A 20,546-nucleotide genomic window follows, 5' to 3' on the forward strand; every position below is an offset into this window, starting at 1 on the left:
GCAAAAAGTGAATGACACATAAAGGAGATGTCAAACCAGGAAACATATTCACTTACACAATAATGACATAAACAAATCTGACCATAATGGCTTTAGCAATAGATAAACCTTCTATGAATAATGATGGAGAGATTTGTTTTTCTCTAATGACTGCAAGGGCATGAAGAATATTAGAGTTAAATCTGGCCTTGAAAAAGGGATGACAATCACAGTAGAAATGAAAAAGAAACCTATCTTGAAATCAAGAGCCATAATGGAAACATGATAATGCTATTAAGCAAGAGATTTACAAAATGTAAGTTTTCAGCAGTTTAATATTTTTTTGTCCTCACATTTTAGAAGACTTACTTCAGTTATGGTTTAAAGATCTATTGAATGTTGCATGATCATTTTACTGTGGGAAACGTATGCAAATGTAGACGGTGACTTAGTTGGCTCTCAGTGGTGTTCAGAGGACTCAAGAGTTATTGACCGACGGGGGAGGCACCCCCAAGATGGACCAATAGGAAGAGCTCCAGCCTCCAGCTCCCAGCGTGAGTGACACACAAGATGGGCGATTTCTGCATTTTCAACTGAGGTACCAGGTTCATCTCACTGGGGAGTGCTGGACAATCGGTGCTGGTCAGCTGGTGCAGCCCGACCAGCGAGAGCTGAAGCAGGGTGAGGCATCGCCTCACCTGGGAAGTGCAAAGGGGAAGGGAATCCCTTTTCCTAGCCAAGGGAAACTGAGACACACAACACCTGGAAAATCGGGTAACTCCCACCCTAATACTGCACTTTACCAAGGGTTTTAGCAAATGGCACACCAGGAGATTATGTCCCACACCTGGCCTGGAGGTCCCACACCCTCAGAGCCTCCCGCATTGCCAGCACAGCAGTCTGAGATCTAACTGTAAGGCAGCAACAAGGCTGGGGGAGGGGCACCCACCATTGCTGAGGCTTAAGTGGGTAAACAAAGCCACCGGGAAGCTCGAATTGGGTGGAGCCCATCGCAGCTCAAGGAGACTGGCCTGCCTCTGTAGACTCCTCCTCTGGGGACACGGCATAGCTAAACAAAAAGCAACAGAAACCTCAGCACAGGTAAATGTCCCTGTCTGATAGCTTTGAAGAGAGCAGTGGATCTTCCAGCATGGAGGTTGAGATCTGAGAACAGACAGACTGCCTGCTCAAGTGGGTCCTTGACCCCTGAGTAGCCTAACTGGGAGATATACCCAACTAGGTGCAGACCGACACCTCACACGGCAGGGTACACCCCTGAGACGAAGCTTCCAGAGCAAGAATCAGACAGCAACACTTTCTATGCAGCAATATTCTATCTTCTGCAGCCTCCACTGCTGATACCCCAGCAAACAGGGTCTAGAGTGGAACTCAAGCAAACTCCAGCAGACCTACAGCTAAGGGTCCTGACTGTTAGAAGGAAAACTAACAAGCAGAAAGGACACCCACACCAAAACCCCATCAGTATGTCACCATCATCAAAGACCAAAGGCAGATAAAACTGCAAAGATGGGGAAAAAGCAGTGCAGAAAAGCTGGAAATTCAAAAAATCAGAGTGCAACTCCCCCTCCAAAGGAAAGCAGCTCATCGCCAGCAATGGAACAAAGCTGGATAGAGAATGACTTTAATGAGTTGAGAGAAGAAGGCCCCAATTGATCAAACTTCTCAGAGCTAAAGGATGAACTACGTAACCAGTGCAAAGAAACTAAAAACCTTAAAAAAAGAATGGATGAATGGATAACTAGAATAATCAATGCAGGAAGACCTTAAAAGAACTGATAGAGATGAAAACCATAATATGAGAAATACGTGACAAATGAAAAAGCTTCAGTAACCGACTTCATCAACTGGAAGAAAGAGTATCAGTGATTGAAGATCAAATGAATGAAATGAAGTGAGAAGAGAAGTGTGGAGAAAAAAAGAGTTAAAAGACATGAACAAAGCCTCCAAGAAGTATGGGATTATGTGAAAAGACGAAATCTATGTCTGATTGATGTGCCTGAAAGTGATGGGGAAGATGGAACCAAGTTGGAAACCACTCTGCAGGATATCATCCAGGAGAATTTCCCCAACCTAGTAAGGCAGGCCAACATCCAAATTCAGGAAATATAGAGAGCGCCACAAAGATACTCCTAGAGAAGAACAAATCCATGACACATAATTGTCAGATTCACCAAAGTTGAAATGAAGGAAAAAATGTTAAGGGCAGTCAGAGAGAAAGGTCAGGTTACACACAAAGGGAAGCCCATCAGACTAACAGGAGATCACTGGCAGAAACTCTCCAAGCCAGAAGAGAGTGGGGGACAATATTCAACATTCTTAAAGAAAAGAATTTTAAACCCAGAATTTCATACCCAACCAAACTAAATTTCATAAGTGAAGGAGAAATAAAATCCTTTACAGACAAGCAAATACTTAGAGATTTTGTCACCAGCAGGCCTGCCCTACAAGAGATCCTGAAGGAAGCACTAAACAAGGAAAGGAACAACAGGTACCAGCCATTGCAAAAACATGTCAAAATGTAAAGTCCATTGATGCTAAGAAGAAACTGCATCAACTAGCAAGCAAAATAACCAGCTAATATCATAATGACAGGATCAAGTTCACACATAACAATATTAACCTTCAATGTAAATGGACTAAGTGGTCCAATTAAAAGACACAAACTGACAAATTGGATAAAGAGTCAAGACCCATCAGTTTGCTGTATTCGGGAGACCCACCTCACATGCAGAGACATAGGCTCAAAATAAAGGGATGGAAGAAGATCTACCAAGCAAATGCAAAACAAAAAAAGGAGGGGTTGCAATCCTAGTCCCTGATAAAACAGACTTTAAACCATCAAAGATCAAAAGAGACAAAGAAGGCCATTACGTAATGGTAAAGGGATCAATTCAACAGGAAGAGCTAACTATCCTAAATGTATATGCACCCAATACAGGAGCACCCAGATTCATAAAGCAAGTCCTTAGAGACTTACAAAGAGACTTAGACTCCCATACAATAATAATGGGAGAATTCAACACCCCATTGTCAACATTAGACAGATCTACGAGACAGAAAATTAACAAGGATATCCAGGAATTGAACTCATCTCTGCAGCAAGCAGACCTAATAGACATCTGCAGAACTCTCCACCCCAAATCTCCTTAAGCTGATAAGCAACTTCAGCAAAGTCTCAGGATACGACATCAAAGTGCAAAAAACACAAGCATTCTTATACACTAGTAACAGACAAATAGAGAGTCAAATCATGAATGAACTCCCATTCACAATTGCTTCAAAGAGAATAAAATACCTAGGAATCCAACTTACAAGGGATGTAAAGGAACTCTTCAAGGAGAACTACAAACTACTGCTCAGTGAAATAAAAGAGGACACAAACAAATGGAAGAACATACCATGCTCATGGATAGGAAGAATCAATATTGTGAAAATGACCATATTGCCCAAGGTAATTTACAGATTCAATGCCATCCCCATCAAGCTACCAATGAGTTTCTTCACAGAATTGGAAAAAAATGCTTTAAAGTTCATATGGAACCAAAAAAGAGCCCACATTGCCAAGACAATCCTAAGTCAAAATAACAAAGCTGGAGGCATCACACTACCTGATTTCAAACTATACTACAAGGCTACAGTAACCAAAACATCATGGTACTGTTACCAAAACAGAGATATAGACCAATGGAACAGAACAGAGTCCTCAGAAATAATACCACACATCTACAGCCATGTGATCTTTGACAAACCTGCGAGAAACAAGAAATGGGGAAAGGATTCCCTATTTAATAAATGGTGCTGAGAAAATTGGCTAGCCATAAGTAGAAAGCTGAAGCTGGATCCTTTCCTTACTTCTTATATGAAAATTAATTCAAGATGGATTAGAGACTTAAATGTTAGATTTAAAACCATAAAAACCCTAGAAGAAAACCCAGGTAATACTATTCAGGACACAGGCATGGGCAAGGACTTCATGTCAAACACCAAAAGCAACAGCAACAAAAGCCAAAATTGACAAATGGGATCTAATTAAACTAAAGAGCTTCTGCATAGCCAAAGAAACTACCATCAGAGTGAACAGGCCATCCACAGAATGGGAGAAAATTTTTGCAATCTACTCCTCTGACAAAGGGCTAATATCCAGAACCTACAAATAACTCAATCAAATTTACAAGGAAAAAAAAAAAAACCCTTTCAAAAAGTGGGCAATGGATATGAACAGACACTTCTCAAAAGAAGACATTCATACAGCCAACAGACACATGAAAGAATGCTCATCATCACTCGCCATCAGAGAAATGCAAATCAAAACCACGATGAGATACCATCTCACACCAGTTAGAATGGCAATCATTAAAAATCAGGAAACAACAGGTGCTGGAGAGGATGTAGAGAAATAAGAACACTTTTACACTGTTGGTGGGACTGTAAACTAGTTCAACCATTGTGGAAATCAGTGTGGTGATTCCTCAAGGATCTAGAACTAGAAATGCCATTTGACTCAGCCATCCCATTACTGTGGATATAACCAAAGGATTATAAGTCATGCTGCTATAAAGACACATGCACACGTATGTTTATTGCGGCACTATTCACGATAGCAAAGACTTGGAATCAACCCAAATGTCCATCAGTGACAGACTAGAGTAAGAACATGTGGCACATATACACCATGGAATACTATGCAGCCATAAAAAAAGGATGAGTTCGTGTCCTTTGTAGTGACATGGATGCAGCTTGAAACCATCATTCTTAGCAAACTATCGCAAGAACAGAAAACCAAACACTGCATGTTCTCACTCATAGGTGGGAATTGAACAATGAGATCACTTGGACACCGGAAGGGGAGCACCACACACTGGGTCCTATTGTGGGGAGGGGTAGGGGGGAGGGATAACATTAGGAGATATACCTAATGTAAATGACGAGTTAATGGGTGCAGCACACCAACAAGGCACATGTATACATATGTAACAAACCTGCACTTTGTGTACATGCACCCTAGAACTTAAAGTATAATAATTAAAAAAAAAGGATTATTGACCCACTTATGCCTAACGTTCTATTACTGAAATGCTAAGCATGTGGAGTTATTTATATTCTGCTTCTCAAGGTCATCACCAAGGTCTGATTGCAAAAATTCAAAAAATTGCAGTCTCAGGCATAAATGAGTTAAAAACTTTTAAGGAGCAAGCAGAATGAGGAAGATAAATTCCAGATTGTGTGCCTAAAATAACACCTATAAATTAGTGTTTATCCAAATTCTCAACACTTCCTGCTTTATCCTGTCAGCATATGACTTTGCTTTGTATCCCACTTAAAACACAGAATGAATGAAAGCTACACACCGCCAAATCTACCCTCCTTCCTTGAGTGGTGCCCATATACTGTGCTTTACCTCCTGCCGCTTCAGATCAATTGTCCAGGTTTCCATCCATGTCCAGCCTCTCTACTTTTGCACCAGATCTCACCCTTCTCAAGAGTACGGTTTCTACAATTGTCCTCAGATTTGAGAGCTCAACTATTTCGTGCCAGCAATTCAACAAATATGTACTAATTTCATAAACCTTGGAAAAACATTCTTGATTTCCTACTGATATATTCCTATGCCCCCTTTTAAAAGGAAAAGAAGGATTTCTTCTTCAAAGAGAAGCTGCCTGTGGTAGACTTACCTGTAGTAACTCTAACACCTTCAAACCCAAGCTCTCATTAAGTCATTCCTGTGAAGTTTTTGTTTCCACTTCTCCACAAAAGGACTCTTGTAAAGAATTAAAATGGCCTCTGTGTTGCTAAATTCAATGGTCGATTTCCAGCTGTCATTTTACAAGACTCCTGGTTTTTACTCTCACTTTCTTCACAACTACAGCTATTCCTTCTTTGCTGGTTCTTCTCCATCTTTCTTACATTTTTATACTGTGGAATCGCAGGGATGAGTCCTCAGTCATTTTTTCTACCTATCCTGCACACCTTGATCTCCTCATCCAGACCACAGTGTTTTACCTACCATCTATGTGCTGACAGAAGCTGAACTTCTATTCTAAACTCTAATTGTTCCCTTAGATCCACACTAATATATGCAGTTCTCCACGTATCACCTGTATATCTAATATGCGTTCAGATGCATCATGCCCGAAACCAAAATCTTGATCTCTACTTCCAAACCTGCTTTTCCCACAATTCCTCCATTTGCAGAGCAACACTTTTTTTCCAGTTATTGAAAACTACTTCCAAATTCAAACCATTTCCATATAGAAACTTTGTAACTTCTCCTCCTTCTTTCAATTCAATTATCATAAAGCTTATTCTCAATAGTCTAACCAGAATCATCATTTTCTGAGTTATGTCAATGCTTGTCACTCATCTGCTCAAAAATTTCCCATGGTTTCCCATGTCGCTCATAGTAAAACTCATAAAGGCTCATGCAGCGTACTAAGTGTATTCTTTGATCTCATTGTCTGCTAAGTACTCCTTAATTCATTCCATTTCAGACAAAACAGCCCTTGCTTTTCTTCAGACTCTCCTGGAACATCCCTACCTCTGGGCCTTTAAAATTATAATTCTTGTGTCTGGAATATTTCCCCACAAACATGGAAATGGCTCACTCCTTTGTCCCTTTCAAGTTCCATATACAAGGCAACATGAATTTTCCTTTCCCACGGCCCCTTGAGTAGTCTTTGCTGTCTCCTCCACTTTATTTCTTGATTGTAACTGTCATATTCTGGCATATTATCCTTAATTTATTTATGCCCTTAGTCACATTTTGTCTCCTGTCACTGGAATGTAAGTCCCATCAGGACTGTTTTGTTTCTTTGTTTGTTTTTGTCTGCTTTATTCACTGCTATACTTTAACAACAAAAAAGAGTGGATGCATAGGAAGGACTTGGTATTTTATTGAATGGATGACTCTTTACAGTTTTGAAGATAGCTTATATTCAGTGATATCTGAGGGATCATGACAATCATAAGACTTTTTTTTTTTACAAGGGAAACTTGTAAGTCTGTAACTTGGCGGAAGCTGTCAGTGGATGGATAGATAGATGCTCATCATCAGTGGATGTTTGATAGGTGGTAAGAATGCAGTTCTAGTACTCACAGAAGAAATTAGTAAATGAGCAGTGTGAGTTTACATAAGAGGAATCGTTGACACCCTAGGAGTGGAAATGGTTGCCAAGGCTGATCACTGAGAAAGAGGAAAGATGTGTGGGTATTGGAATGAAAAGCCAAACTTGGATCCAACTTGGTCTCCTGCTTTCTCTTCTAATCACCGGCTATTATTTCCTGTCTATCACTCCTTCAAAACGGGTATAAAAAGGTTAAACTGTCAATCTATATCAAATTATTGACAAATAATTGACAAAGTGGTAATAATTGAAAATTTTCATTTTTCTAAAGATGCCTGGATACTTAGATATTTAAGGGTTGTTTATTTTGGGTAAACCAAAATATAACCTCTATTTTAATAAAGAGGTGGTAGAATTACCTTTAAGAAAAAGCTATTTGCCATACTATTTTTACCCATTTGTAACACTCAACAATATTCTCCTCCTTACCAAGAGTGAATTGCTTATTTTTTTTGTTGTTGTTTTATTTTTTAACAACGCGCAAGAACATTTTACATTTTCCCAAAATTTCCAAACCTTTCACATCACGTGGATTTAATTTGGGATAATAGAGAAAGTATTCAAAATTTGTTTGGGAAATAACCTGGCTACACCAAGCATGATGGGGTGAATTGCGGATTTCCAGGATGAGCTAAAGCAAAGAGAACTTGCTTATTTACAAATAACATATGACTAGTGCCAATGAAGTGGATTATTATATAAATAAAGCTTCTAAGATCATTATGATGGAGTTACTAAAAACTTTTTTGGTGGAAACATCTAAGGGAATTAGAATAAATGAATAACCTCTTCTATTCTCTAGAACAAGTTGCTGTTTCACAAAGGAAACTATCAAATATTGAAGTTTTGAAGGGAGCTACTAAGAAAGCATAGCTATTTCTTCTATGTTATAGAGACCCCTGAATATATGTTATGGTTCATTGTACTCCTGTTGCCTGACCTGAGAAAATGCTCCTCAGATGAATTATTTTATTTAAATAGCTGCCTGGTACATGACAGATGTTACAATGTGTCATAATGTATTGAATATTTTGTAATATTTTCCACTGCCACATATAAGTTGTAAACAGTCAGTCATGTACATATCAATTATAATTCTATATTCTTTATTGCATATATGTAGTGAAACATATAATAAAATAGCAATGAGTTTATCAGAAATTTCATATTCTTTATTACCATCTAGTTATCCTCCTTGTGATAAGTTAATCGTATTGATTTCATTAGGAACATAAATGTATTAATTTTTCAATAACCTTGGAATTAAAACATGTTTATGTGATTATTGATGGTCTTTAATAAAAATACTAGCAACATCATCTTACTAAATGTATTCTGAGCATTGCTTTATGATTTTATAGCTATTTTGACATAATTATATTTTGAAATAACTTTTTTCTGTTTTCACATATATAGTTTGGTTGCCACTGGTAAATGGGTTACAAATTTCCTTTGGTATTTTAATGGGAAACCTATTTCTAAAAATCCAAAATGAATTAGTGAGCTCTAGTTTATTTATTTTTTTTTAGCAAATATGCCCCATACACCATTAAACAGCCAGCCACAATTAAAATTAATACATGAATTATTTTTTGAAAGTGAATCATTTGGATCCTCTGGTTACGAGAGTTCATATCCCCTTACTTCTAGAATTTTTTTATTCAGTTTCTTATGGCAAATATTAACTCATTCTACACAATAATCAAGAATACTTTTAAATTGCTCTAACTCATATTTATCCTCTAATGTGTGTATAAAGAGATAAAAATACTTTTAAAAGTACTTCCAAGTTTATATTTAATTATACATTATCAGGAGTAAAATTTTGGCAAAATATATTCATCAATGCTAAAACAACATTCATAGATGATAAGAATGATTAGTCCTCCCTACCTCTTATCCACCACCATGTATTGAAATAAATTTTCAATACTTATGATGTTTACATGTTGACCAAAAATGTCTACATTTGAAATTAGTTTCCATATGATAGGTATCACAGATTCTAGATAAGTGTATTGAAAATTTTTTTAAAATCTAGCTATTATAAATTTTTAAAGACATTAATTTTTTTGTTATCTGACTTGTTTCTCTTTCCCTTTCAGGAGTTGGAATTTTCTAATTTATTTGCTGTTCTTCACTGCATTCATTCCTTCTTTGCTGCCAAGGTAGCTTGTTTGGACCCTCTATTTTTAGGCAATCAAGCTACTGTTTCTGCTGCTGCCAGCTCTGCTACCACGAGCAAAGCAAAGTATACAACTTGACGTACTGAGCTCTGCATTGACACGCACCATGACTATATAAGCAGGACACATTTACTCATCATTTAGACCCTAGAGAAACCATAACATCACCAAGTCGGCAGTGGAGGCAAATCGAAATTTTGGCAGAAAAAAGAAGGTCATGTGGAACCTCAAAAACACTTCCATTCTGGATGACATCTGTGAAACATACTATATGAAAAGTTCAGTTGCTTTGTACCAGTAAGTATATTGCTTTCACCAAAAGTGGAGACAAAAATGAATTATTTGAAGAAATATGTAAGTAATATAAAAATAGTAAGCTACTTATAAATAAAATACTTATTAAAAGATTACTTCTGTATTTTAGATTATTTTGTATGACTAGTACATGTTGGGCAGAGTCATAAACAAAGCCCTATCATTATATTATGAGGGACATAAAAGAGTTAAAAACCATAAATCAGCAAGGAGCATGCAAAAAAATCACATCAAAGAAGGATGTACTTTAATTTGCTGATGTAAATTTGCCCTCGTGTTCTCATCCCATGATTTGACACTGGCAGTCCAATTGTTTTTATCTTATTGTAAATATTCCAAAGAACTTCGAAAGGATAATTACTTTGACCCATGATAGATACAATGTGGAATGGACTATTCTCCCTTCAATCACTGTTACTGAAATGTCTTATCAGCTGCCAACAATCAAGTATGCCAATAATGTATTAATTTAATTATGAGTGATGGAAAATTTCATGAACCTCTCATTTCTTCTTTGGTTTTAAATAGATTTATATTTTACCTAAGAAGATTTATTATCAAATTAAAGTTTCATAAATTTTCAGTGAACCAAAAAACTTTAGTAGAGAAAATAATATAAACAAATATGGTGTGAGAAGCAATTCTTTGTAATCTGAAGTCTACTAGCTAATCATGAACTAAAATGTCCCTCTAAAGCAGTCCCAAATCTATTATATATGCTAATTAAATGACATTTTTCCATTTCAGTACTATTTTATTAGAAACAAAGGTGATAGTTAAAGATAAAAGTTAAAAATTTTTATCTTCCCTTTTCATGGAAAGTGATTAAGTAATGTCAACTATGCAGGTTATTTTAGATATTTTGTCCTAAGAATGTAAATGTGGAAGGCTGGGAAATTTGAAAGCCTTAGAGGTGTGCAATTTACTGAGATTCCAGGTATTATACAACTAGTTGTATAATATGGAAAACATTCTCTGTCCTTTAGTACAGCTTTTTTGAGATATTTTTAAAAGTCAACTGTGTATGTAAGAAATAACAAAACAAAACTTTGTTTATTGGTACACATGCTCCCAGGTAAACCAAGTATTACATGTGTCCTTGTGGATATAACCAAGTATCTAATAAATTGATTCAATTTTCTTTTTTTCCAAATATGTTTTTAAAAATCACTCAAGAAGGAAACAAAATGATTTCTATAAAGGACAGATTTATTAATTTTAAAAATTAATATCTAGTTGTTTTTATACTCATTATGATTCATTAATTTATTTTGCATCAGATTAATTTGTAAACACCTAAAATTGAAAAGAAAAAGTGAGGGTTTAGAATTGTCCCTGAGAAAATGTTAAACTGAGTCTAACATACCTTGTCCAAAGAACTGTGACAAATTGCAATAAACAGTTTCAATGTAATGTATTTTGACCATAAAACTAAGTACACATTTGTAATTAGTATAGAACTTTAGAATGATTGCACACTATATTGATCAAACACAACAGTCATTGTAAAATTGGAGCCCACCAAAAGCAGGCTTCAGTAGTAGGCCACTTCTGAACTTACGAAGAAAAAGCAGTGGGATACATCCAACTTAGAATTTTCAGCTGTGGCAGGTGGTTCATTGTAGAACTTCTGCTTCCAACCACAGCTGAATCTCAGTGTTCCCCATATTGGGGTTACATGAATGTGTCCACAATCTGGTCTGAGGCAATATGACGTGGGCTAATTATCCATAAGCAAAAGAAAAAAGTTTCAATAGTTTACCTACCTGTAATAGAATGATTTAAAAATTGTGAAATTTTGTAAACATTCAATTTCAAAATTTAAAAAATCTATTATTAGCTATATTTTTTTGATATTATGAAAATTTAGTCTATGCTCATGTATGTTATGAAGGAAAAGGTGCACAATTAGATATGTATAAATATATATCTCCTCGGAGAATACACACACACGTACATATGCATATATATATGCATATATGTGTGTATATATATAAATATAGTCAAATGCTGACCATTAATTATATTAAAAGAATATGTTTTGTGTACATACATTTAATATACATTAAATTAAGTTGTAAAATGCAGTTTGATTAAAAACTTATGACAATACCATTGTGATTATTTTTGATACTATTGATAAAAAAACATAAACCGTGATTTTTATTTAACATGATTAGTACAACAGTCAAAAAGTAACAAAATACTATTCTCATTTTCATCAGTTTAACAATTAGTGTTTAATGTTTTCTTTACAATGTGATGATTAGTCGTTGGCATTTGTTATATCTTGGACTACTTGAATGAGAAAGCTTAGAAATGAACAAAAACACATATAAATTTATCTCTCTCATATAATTTGGGTTTACATGTATGAGATTTATTCACAAAATCCTAGTTTGTACATTGAGCACATTTTAACAGCAAAACGCTAATGTGTTAACCCCTCCAGTGCCTTGGTGTATGTGAGCATGTATGTGTGATTGGGTGTGTGTCTATGTGTGTATGTGTGAGTGTGTGTGTGTGTGTGTGTGTGTTATCATTAAATGGTTCATTATGGTGTACATAACACAAGCTTAATGGGGAATATTGTTATTTAGGTCAGAGAATGAAGTTCAAAGTCATCTGAAAACTGCTAACTACTATAACAATGTCTTTTGCCTGATAAAGAATAACAATTCATCTAAGCTGAAGCATATTACAGAAAGGGCATTTATAATTTGTTATATTGCAACAAGTATTTATTTAAAAAATAATTTAATAGTTAGTGTATGTGTAATGTATACCCCAACACACTTATCCAGCTTTTTTAAAATGGGAGGATAATCAGGTAATTATTTCTTGCCCATATTTCAGACGTGTACCAACTTATAATTTTGAAATCTTCTCTCATAAAGCTGTCCTTCAGCAAGAAAAAGAAAGCAATTACTTGAAAATAAATGTCGAGTCCGTATTAGCCATGCAAGGAGAGAAATGTTCCTTTGGGTTCATTAGTTTATAGATCAACATTTCCCTCATTTACAGTGCTGAAGCTTGATCATGAACTTTGTCTATGTTGAATGCTGGATTTAAGAAAAGCTTGATTTATTACTGAGAAAAATTAATTATCCTAACAATAATTTAGAATTACTGCTAGAAATCAGCAGTGTGGAGAAGCTTTAAAAGTACAAGGATGATCTTGTGCTTAACTTTTTAAGGTAAGTGTAGACGTTTGGATATTAATAAGACACATTTTGCTACTATTAATACTGCTGTGCTTATAATTTCTCCTTAAGAAATTGCTTTATTCATACCTCTAAATTTGTTCTTTATTGTTTATTCTTCTACTGAATACTTTAAAATCATAATGCCACTTATTTGCACATTTGAATTTGCTTTTGCAAATAAAATATTATAAATGTTATATATTTTATATACATTAAAATGTAATGAAAATACCAGAAATATAAAATGTAAATATATTTATTTCATTTTTAATTGTTTTGGTGGATGTTTGTAAAATGTAAATTAATATCTGTGACAAAAATTTGTCACTTCGTTCTTTCAGTTAATTAATGTACTACTAATAAAACCATACTTTTTTAAATGAAGCATACTGAAAAATAAAAACAAATACTTTTTACAGATTTGGGTTTTCATTTCTTTGGGTTGAATTGTAAGTTTTACGTATGTTTAAAACATGATCCTGAGAGATTTAACTTCAATTAAAAGGTTTAAGATATGAACTGTGTATATGTAAGTGCAGACTATGTGGTACATAATCTGTTCTAGTTGACAAATATTTATGAAGAAAAGACATCTAACTCCTAAATGCTCCTAAAGTTTGAAGAAAGATGGTATTTGTCAAATTACTTACCCAACTGAGTTACAACTTCTGAAAAATATGACATTTGATATCACTGTAATTTGTTTATCAATTCTAGTGCCTTTTCTGTAGATTAAGATTTTCTATGTTGACATCCATGCCATCTACAAGAGAGTCTGTTTTATTTATTCCTTTTTATTAAATACGTTTTAATTTTGGCTTCCTACCATATTACACAGGTTGAAACCTCCAATTTAACACTAAATTGTTGTTTAACACTAATTGTTGAAAGTAGACATCCTTGCCTTGTAATGATTTTAGGGGAAAAGCATTCAATCTATCACCATTAAACACTTTGTTGGCATGGGTTTTCAGTAAATGTCTTTATCAGACTAAGCAAGTTTCTATTTCTTCCTAGTTTGCCAAGAACTTAAAAGTTCATAATAAATTATGAATAAATACTAAATACTGTCATAGGCTTTTCCAGCATCATTGAAAGGGTTACATGATTTTCATACTGAGTAACACTGATTCATTTTCAAATGTTGAACTATCATTGCATTGCTGGTATCAATTCAGTTGGTCATAACATATTATCCTCTTTATAAATTGTTGGATTTAATATGAATTATTCTCTCTCTCTCTTTTTGTGATAAGTCCTGTAACCATCCTGGCCCTGAGTCTACTGGAGCCCACCAATCTTCTTTGGCAGCTCCAACCAGCTTTAGAGTTTTCTAGGTATGAGTCAGATACTACTATTCCTTAAGTCTTACACACTCTAGGGACTACAGATCAAGCATTTTTGTTGATTTTCTGCAGATATTTCCCACCCCTGTTTATAGGTGCAAGAAGCACCCAATTGCCATGATAGGCAGGGAAACAGAAATGTCATAAAAGTCTTACAACTCAAAAGTTTCCACTAGATTAGGAATTTAACACAGGCAAGTATGGAGAGAAGGAAGGAAACATACACCTGAAATATCAACTCCATTTAAGAAAAATCCCACAATAATATACGTATATTTAACCTGGTGAGGCTGGTCTCTAACTTTTGAGCTCACGCAATTCAACCGCCTCAGCCTTTCAAAGTGCTGGGATTACAGGAGTGAGCCACTGCACCCAGCCCACAATATACATATATTTTGCATTGAAGGAAATGTATGAGTCCACTTTTGTGTGGATAGAGTTATTAAATCATTCGGATAAATATCAATGAATTCAATCATCAGATCATTGGGTAGGAATATATTTAGTTTTGTGAGAAACTGCCAAATTGCCTACCAAAGTGACTGTGCCATTTTGTATTCTCACAAGCAATAAATGAAAGTTTCTATTGTTCTTTGCCCTTGCCATAAATTTGTTGTCAGAGTTCTTAATTTTAGCCACTCTAATAGGTGTAGAGTGACTTCTCGTTGTTTTAATTTACAATTCCCTAACTCTCTTGTTTTTAAGAATTTCTGATATCTACTTATGCTAAAGAGAAGGCAAAGATGGAAAAATGTAATGGGATGAGACTTTGCAAATAATTGTAGGAGGACAATAGAGATAGCTGGCAACTCTTCATAATGACATTGGACAGAAATTTACAGTACAGCAAACACCCAAAGATATGTAAGGACACAAAAGAATGTAACTGTGCCTGGGATTGTTGTGATAAAGGCCAAAACTGAAAGAGAACATTAGGTATAACTGTGAAAATAATTTATGCTATGATAAGGAATTTCAGGTTTAGTTTATTGACAATTGGAAGATTTTAGAATATTTTAACCCAGAAAATTACATCAGTAGCTTTTTAAAAAATTATATTTATTGGCAATATGGAGAATAAAAGTAGAAGCAAGAAAGGAGAGATTGCAAGTTTGAGAATAGCCAGAAATAAGTAAATTCTTTCTGGTTGATCAAATTCTCAGGATGATTAAAATCTCTGATAAACCCGATAAATAGAAATAATAAAAAGGTGTAATAGTGTGTAGTTCAAGTATAAATAGATTTCAAATGAGAATAGGGAAAACTGTAAATATTTTCTTAAATGTGCTTATCTTTGTGAAAAAATCTAAATTAACAAACTTGGAATCTAAACTATCAGCAGGTTATTATAATACTCCCAAGAATATGAGTGATCATAATTTGTATGATTGGTATTCATTTTGAATATGATAGAATAAGCTCTGCACAGGAGTATCTTGTAAATTTCCAAAAGGTTAATAAGAAACAACAGGGACAACCCTGAAAGAAATGAAACACTTCTTGAATGAGAGACAGCTGTTGTGTTAGGCTAATTATATATAAAATAATAAGAAACTATATAGGAAACATAGCAAAACTATTCTCACTAAAGAAAACGATTCCACCAAGAACATGTAGACTAACTAACAGTGTTTAAGAACAAAATTGGTATTGATGGAACTTAACTTGATCCAGACTTTTATAAAGATGCATCCCTAAGTTAATTATAACATGTCGCAGGATAGGGCTCTTTCTTTAAAGTGCATCTTGTTTGCAAGATGTGACTCACTAACAGATTGCATGGAAAGATGACTGTTATCATAGCAGAAAATTATCTCCAATGGTTCATATCATGGTAGAGAAGGATGAAAATGTTGCTGAAAAATGAAAATTCTTTTCCACTATTTGTACCATACTTCTTATGTTTTCAGATTTGCATTGCATTGATTATTTACATTAGCATAATCAAATTAATCTTTTGAGATTTCAAGATCCATCCAAGTAATTAACATCCTGGAAATACTAAGACAGATATAATAGATGTCTTAATAAACAAGAATAAATACTCATTTCCATTGTTAAATAAAAATTTTATATATAAGTAGTTATTAAAAGTATTACAAATTAATTAATATTGGGGGAATCCTATCTTTCCTTCTGTACTTTATAGTTGATTTCTCAGGTGGCTTGTAATGGGTCAATCTGTCATACTGAACTACATTTTCCAGAAATTCCTTCCTTGTAGACTTTCATTGATGGTAGGCACAGGAGATATTTTGCACAATATTTGAAAGGCAATTATCAAGCAACATACTGCTTTTATGCTTGGTAGGTTCTGCTGCAACTCACTCAGGTTGTGACTGAGTCCAGGCACTGCTGCAACTCATTCAGGTTGTTGCTCAGCTACTGGTTCACCTCACTGGTATGGAGCAGCAGCAAGGCTGCAACCAGGCCAGTTCTCCGGTGAGCCTTCCTTCAGTTTCTACCACACATCAGCAGGTGCATGTTTAAGTCCTCTCTCCTGAAAAATAATCGCATCTTTAAACAAGAAAGTGAGAAATTATGTAGTTTTCAGTCCATCTGCATGCCCTGCAGCTCATTAGTTCATGATTATGTGTTCTAGTTTTGTTTACTCCCGCTCTTCCTCAATTGACATCCAACGTCCCTTCCCCATTGCCTGCACAAGTGCAAAGACAATAGACTTGCAGAGACTGTTTAACCAGCTCTCAAAGTTGGGGAAGGTCAAGTGTCTGAAATAATTTTATATATTTACAAACATATAAATATACCAGATAAGGTCAATATCTCTATCTCCTGGTTGTGCTGCATTGTTTTTGAATCTTATATGATACTGTTGCAAAATGTTTATGAAAATATGAATTATCAAAGAGAATTAATAAATATTTTCAAATTCAGATGGTAAATTCAATTTAAAAGAAGTCCAACCCATTTACTTTTCACACCTGTGGAAGTCATTCAATTAATGTTATTGATTATGGAATTTTCAGAGTACTCAATTTTTGATAATTGAAAAGAAATATCTGTTGGTGCAAGAGGTATCAGAATCTCAGTCAGAGGAAAATCAGTTAGAGTTTAGAGTCAATCATAAACAATGGTGTGAAGAGATTTAGATCATTCCATTCTTATTTGTCAAAAAAGAAAATGGAAGCAAAAAATCATAGTTATCATATAAACTCACACAATTGGTAGACATAATCTTGAAAATGACAACAAAATTACAGAGCTAAACAAGAGGTGCAATGGAGTGCCTGAGAGCAAGTTTGCACATAGGATATGGAGTAAGATCCAGAGACCTCAAAACTCATGTTACTTCACCATCACCACCACCACCAACAAATGATGTATGGTGGCTTACGTGCATGAAAAAAAATTGAGGCATTTTAGTTACTTTAACCATGACACTGTCCACTCTATACAGTCCACCTTTTTAAAAACTAATTTATTCAATAGTTAAAATGACTATTTTTATAAAACCAGCTTGCAATTTTGAATTTTTAGGGCAAACTTTGTGAATGAAACATTCAAAATAGATAGATCATCTATAATCCTTTCAAATCAAATATTGAGAAATAAATTAATTTAATTACACATAATTACTTATAAATATTTAGGCAAAACATTTGAATAAATTCTTCTTCTAGATTGTCCAAAACCAAATCAAATTTTAGAATGCTATCAAATTACACAAAGAAAATAAGTGTTAGGATATACATTAGAATCTGTCTTCTAACCCACAGATTATTTTTAAATCGTTGTATTATAGTTACGTATCTAATTTTCACTCATTTTCTTTTTTTCTGGTTTATAAAACTAATTGTTCTATTAATATTTATTACTCTTGCAAAGTATTGATTTTTAAGTATAGGGCTTCAAAAATATGTAAGTAGAATATTGAGAATTAAACAAAACTTTTTTTAAATTCCTAAATACTTGATGCATAAGGATTTGCAAAAAAATAATACAAAGGATAACCATGTACATTTATACCAGTTTATCCAAATAATAATACCTTGCATAATTATAACGTACTATCAAGACCAGGAAATTGATATTATTATAGTATAAGTAACTAAACCACAAACCTTATTCAGATTTCATCTGTTTGTACATGCACTCATATTTAGGATGTAGAGGTTTTCTATGAAATGTTGTGACATGTAGAGACTTCATGTGACCACCACCACCAGCAGGATGCAGAAAAGTTTTGTCACCAGAGAGTAACTCCCTTGTACTACACCTTTATAATTTCTTACTCCCCAAATTGTAGCCCTGGGCAACCACTGACTTATCCCCTGACACTATTTTTTTTTTTTTAATTTAGAGAATATCGTATGTGTGGAGCCATACAACATGTTATATTTTTAAATGACTTTTCACTCAATAGAATACCCTTGAGATAGGTTCAAGTTCTTGCCGTCATCAATTCTTTGTCACTTTTTACTGCAAATTCATTTCCTATTATATGGTTACCATGATACCAGAAAAAGTTGTCCTGATTCACACACCAAGAGAGGGTTCTTGGATCTTATGCAAGAAAAAATTCAAGGTGAGTCACAGAGTGCAGTGAAAGAAAGAACGTTTATTGAAAGCTACTCCATTACAGAGTAGGACATTCTCAGAAAGCCCGAGAGGGAACCCACCATCTTTGGTTTCAGTTTTTCTTATATAGGGGTCTAGTTTATGTAAAAACTATCCGTGACATTTTAGTTTGTGAGTTCATAAAAGCAGAACTATAATTATATTGAAATCATTTATTGTTACAAATATTGGGACACCTGGAATTTCCACTATTGTAGGAGTGTGTCCTTATAGATGTCTTTAGGCTATTTCCTCAACTATAAATATCTTAGAACCATGGATTGTGATTGGCAAGGAATGTTCTTTGCCAGTTTTTTTTTAAATTTATTTATTATTATTATACTTTAAGTTCTAGGGTACATGTGCATAACGTGCAGGTTTGTTACATATGTATACTTGTGCCATGTTGGTGTGCTGCACCCATCAACTCGTCAGCACCCATCAACTCGTCATTTACGCAACCTACAGAATGGGAGAAAATTTTTGCAATCTACTCATCTGACAAAGGGCTAATATCCAGAACCTACAAAGAACTCAAACAAATTTACAAGAAAAAAACAAACAACCCCATCAAAAAGTGGGCAAAGGATATGAACAGACATTTCTTTGCCAGTTTTAAGATGGGGTTGATTTTAAAATGTTGTCAGCCTGGCTTTCCTAGGTTCTTGCTTTCCTAATAAAATATTACAGTTTGTTCATCACCCATCAAAGACATTTGAGTTCTTTCCAGTTTCTGCATATTAGAAATAAAGATGAAATAAACATTTATGTGCCCATGTTTGGTGAACATGAGTTGTCATTTATCTGGGATCAATGACTAGCAGTCAAACAGCCCCAAAGAATCACTGAGACAACAGCTGCTAGGTTTTCTTGTCACACTTCAGTAGATATATATGGTAAGGAGATAAGGAGCCCTAATGTATTTTTACAGTTCATTTTTCATGGCATAGCAGGCAGTGTAAGCTTCATATTATCCTTTGTCCCCCAAGATCCATGGAGGCAAAGCAAGCTTGGACCCAGGTAGGTACAGGTCATTCAGTAGGTCTGTGTCTTGTCGAGGAGCTTAAAAAACCCCCATCTGTATAAAAGAATTCCTCTCAAGCCTACCTATTTGTCTTCTCTGGAGAGATAGACATCTTTATTACTGTGGTGTGTAAGCAGATCTTCACTAGGAAGGGGAGGAAATGGTCATTACTATTATACAATATCTCTGGGAAGGGAGTTCTTTATCTTCACTACCTTGGTGATAAGATAAATCAATCTATAGCTTCAAAGGATGCTTACTCTGTGAAAATGCCTGCATGTGGGTGTGTAAAAAATATTCAAAAAGATAACTCATGCTACAAGATATGTAGAAATATTATCGAGATGTGGTTCTCAACAACCAATAGACAAATGTCCAAATGCTCTGTTATCTAATGTGTTTAACTTCATAAGAAACTCTTAAGTATTGTCCAGAGAGCTGTGATATTTTACATCCCCACTAGCAATGCCTGAGGTATGCAGTTGCTCTTCACCCTACTCAGCTCTCAGTATTATTGGTATTTGTTTCAATCATTCTATTAGGTAGGTAGTGTATTTTTTCATGATGACATTAATTTGCATGTTCTGAATGGAAAATGATGTTGAACAAATTTACAAGTGCTTATTGGCTATGAATATATCTTCTTTGCAAAAGTGGCTCTTCAATTCCTTCAGCCATTTTCTAATTGAGTTTTTAATATATGTTGAATTTTGAGACTCACATATTCTTGATTTTATCAGATGTGTGATTTCTGTACCTTTTCTTCCAGT

General features: G+C 34.7%; 1 protein-coding gene across 10 annotated transcripts in view; it reads left to right on the top strand.

Moving 5' to 3' along the window:
- SNTG1 (syntrophin gamma 1) overlaps positions 1-10,937 on the top strand; it is an 878,369-nt gene extending 867,432 nt beyond the window's left edge. For all 10 annotated transcript variants that reach the window (XM_045398223.3, XM_065519199.2, XM_005563291.5 and 7 more), the window contains one exon: positions 9,227-10,937. In XM_045398223.3, the coding sequence (XP_045254158.2) occupies positions 9,227-9,385 (159 nt within the window). In that variant the 3' untranslated portion in view covers positions 9,386-10,937. The remainder of the gene's footprint in view (positions 1-9,226) is intronic.
- The last annotated feature ends 9,609 nt before the right edge of the window (positions 10,938-20,546 follow it).

The sequence above is a fragment of the Macaca fascicularis genome, chromosome 8 (genome assembly GCF_037993035.2).
Source record: "Macaca fascicularis isolate 582-1 chromosome 8, T2T-MFA8v1.1".
NCBI lineage: Eukaryota > Metazoa > Chordata > Mammalia > Primates > Cercopithecidae > Macaca > Macaca fascicularis.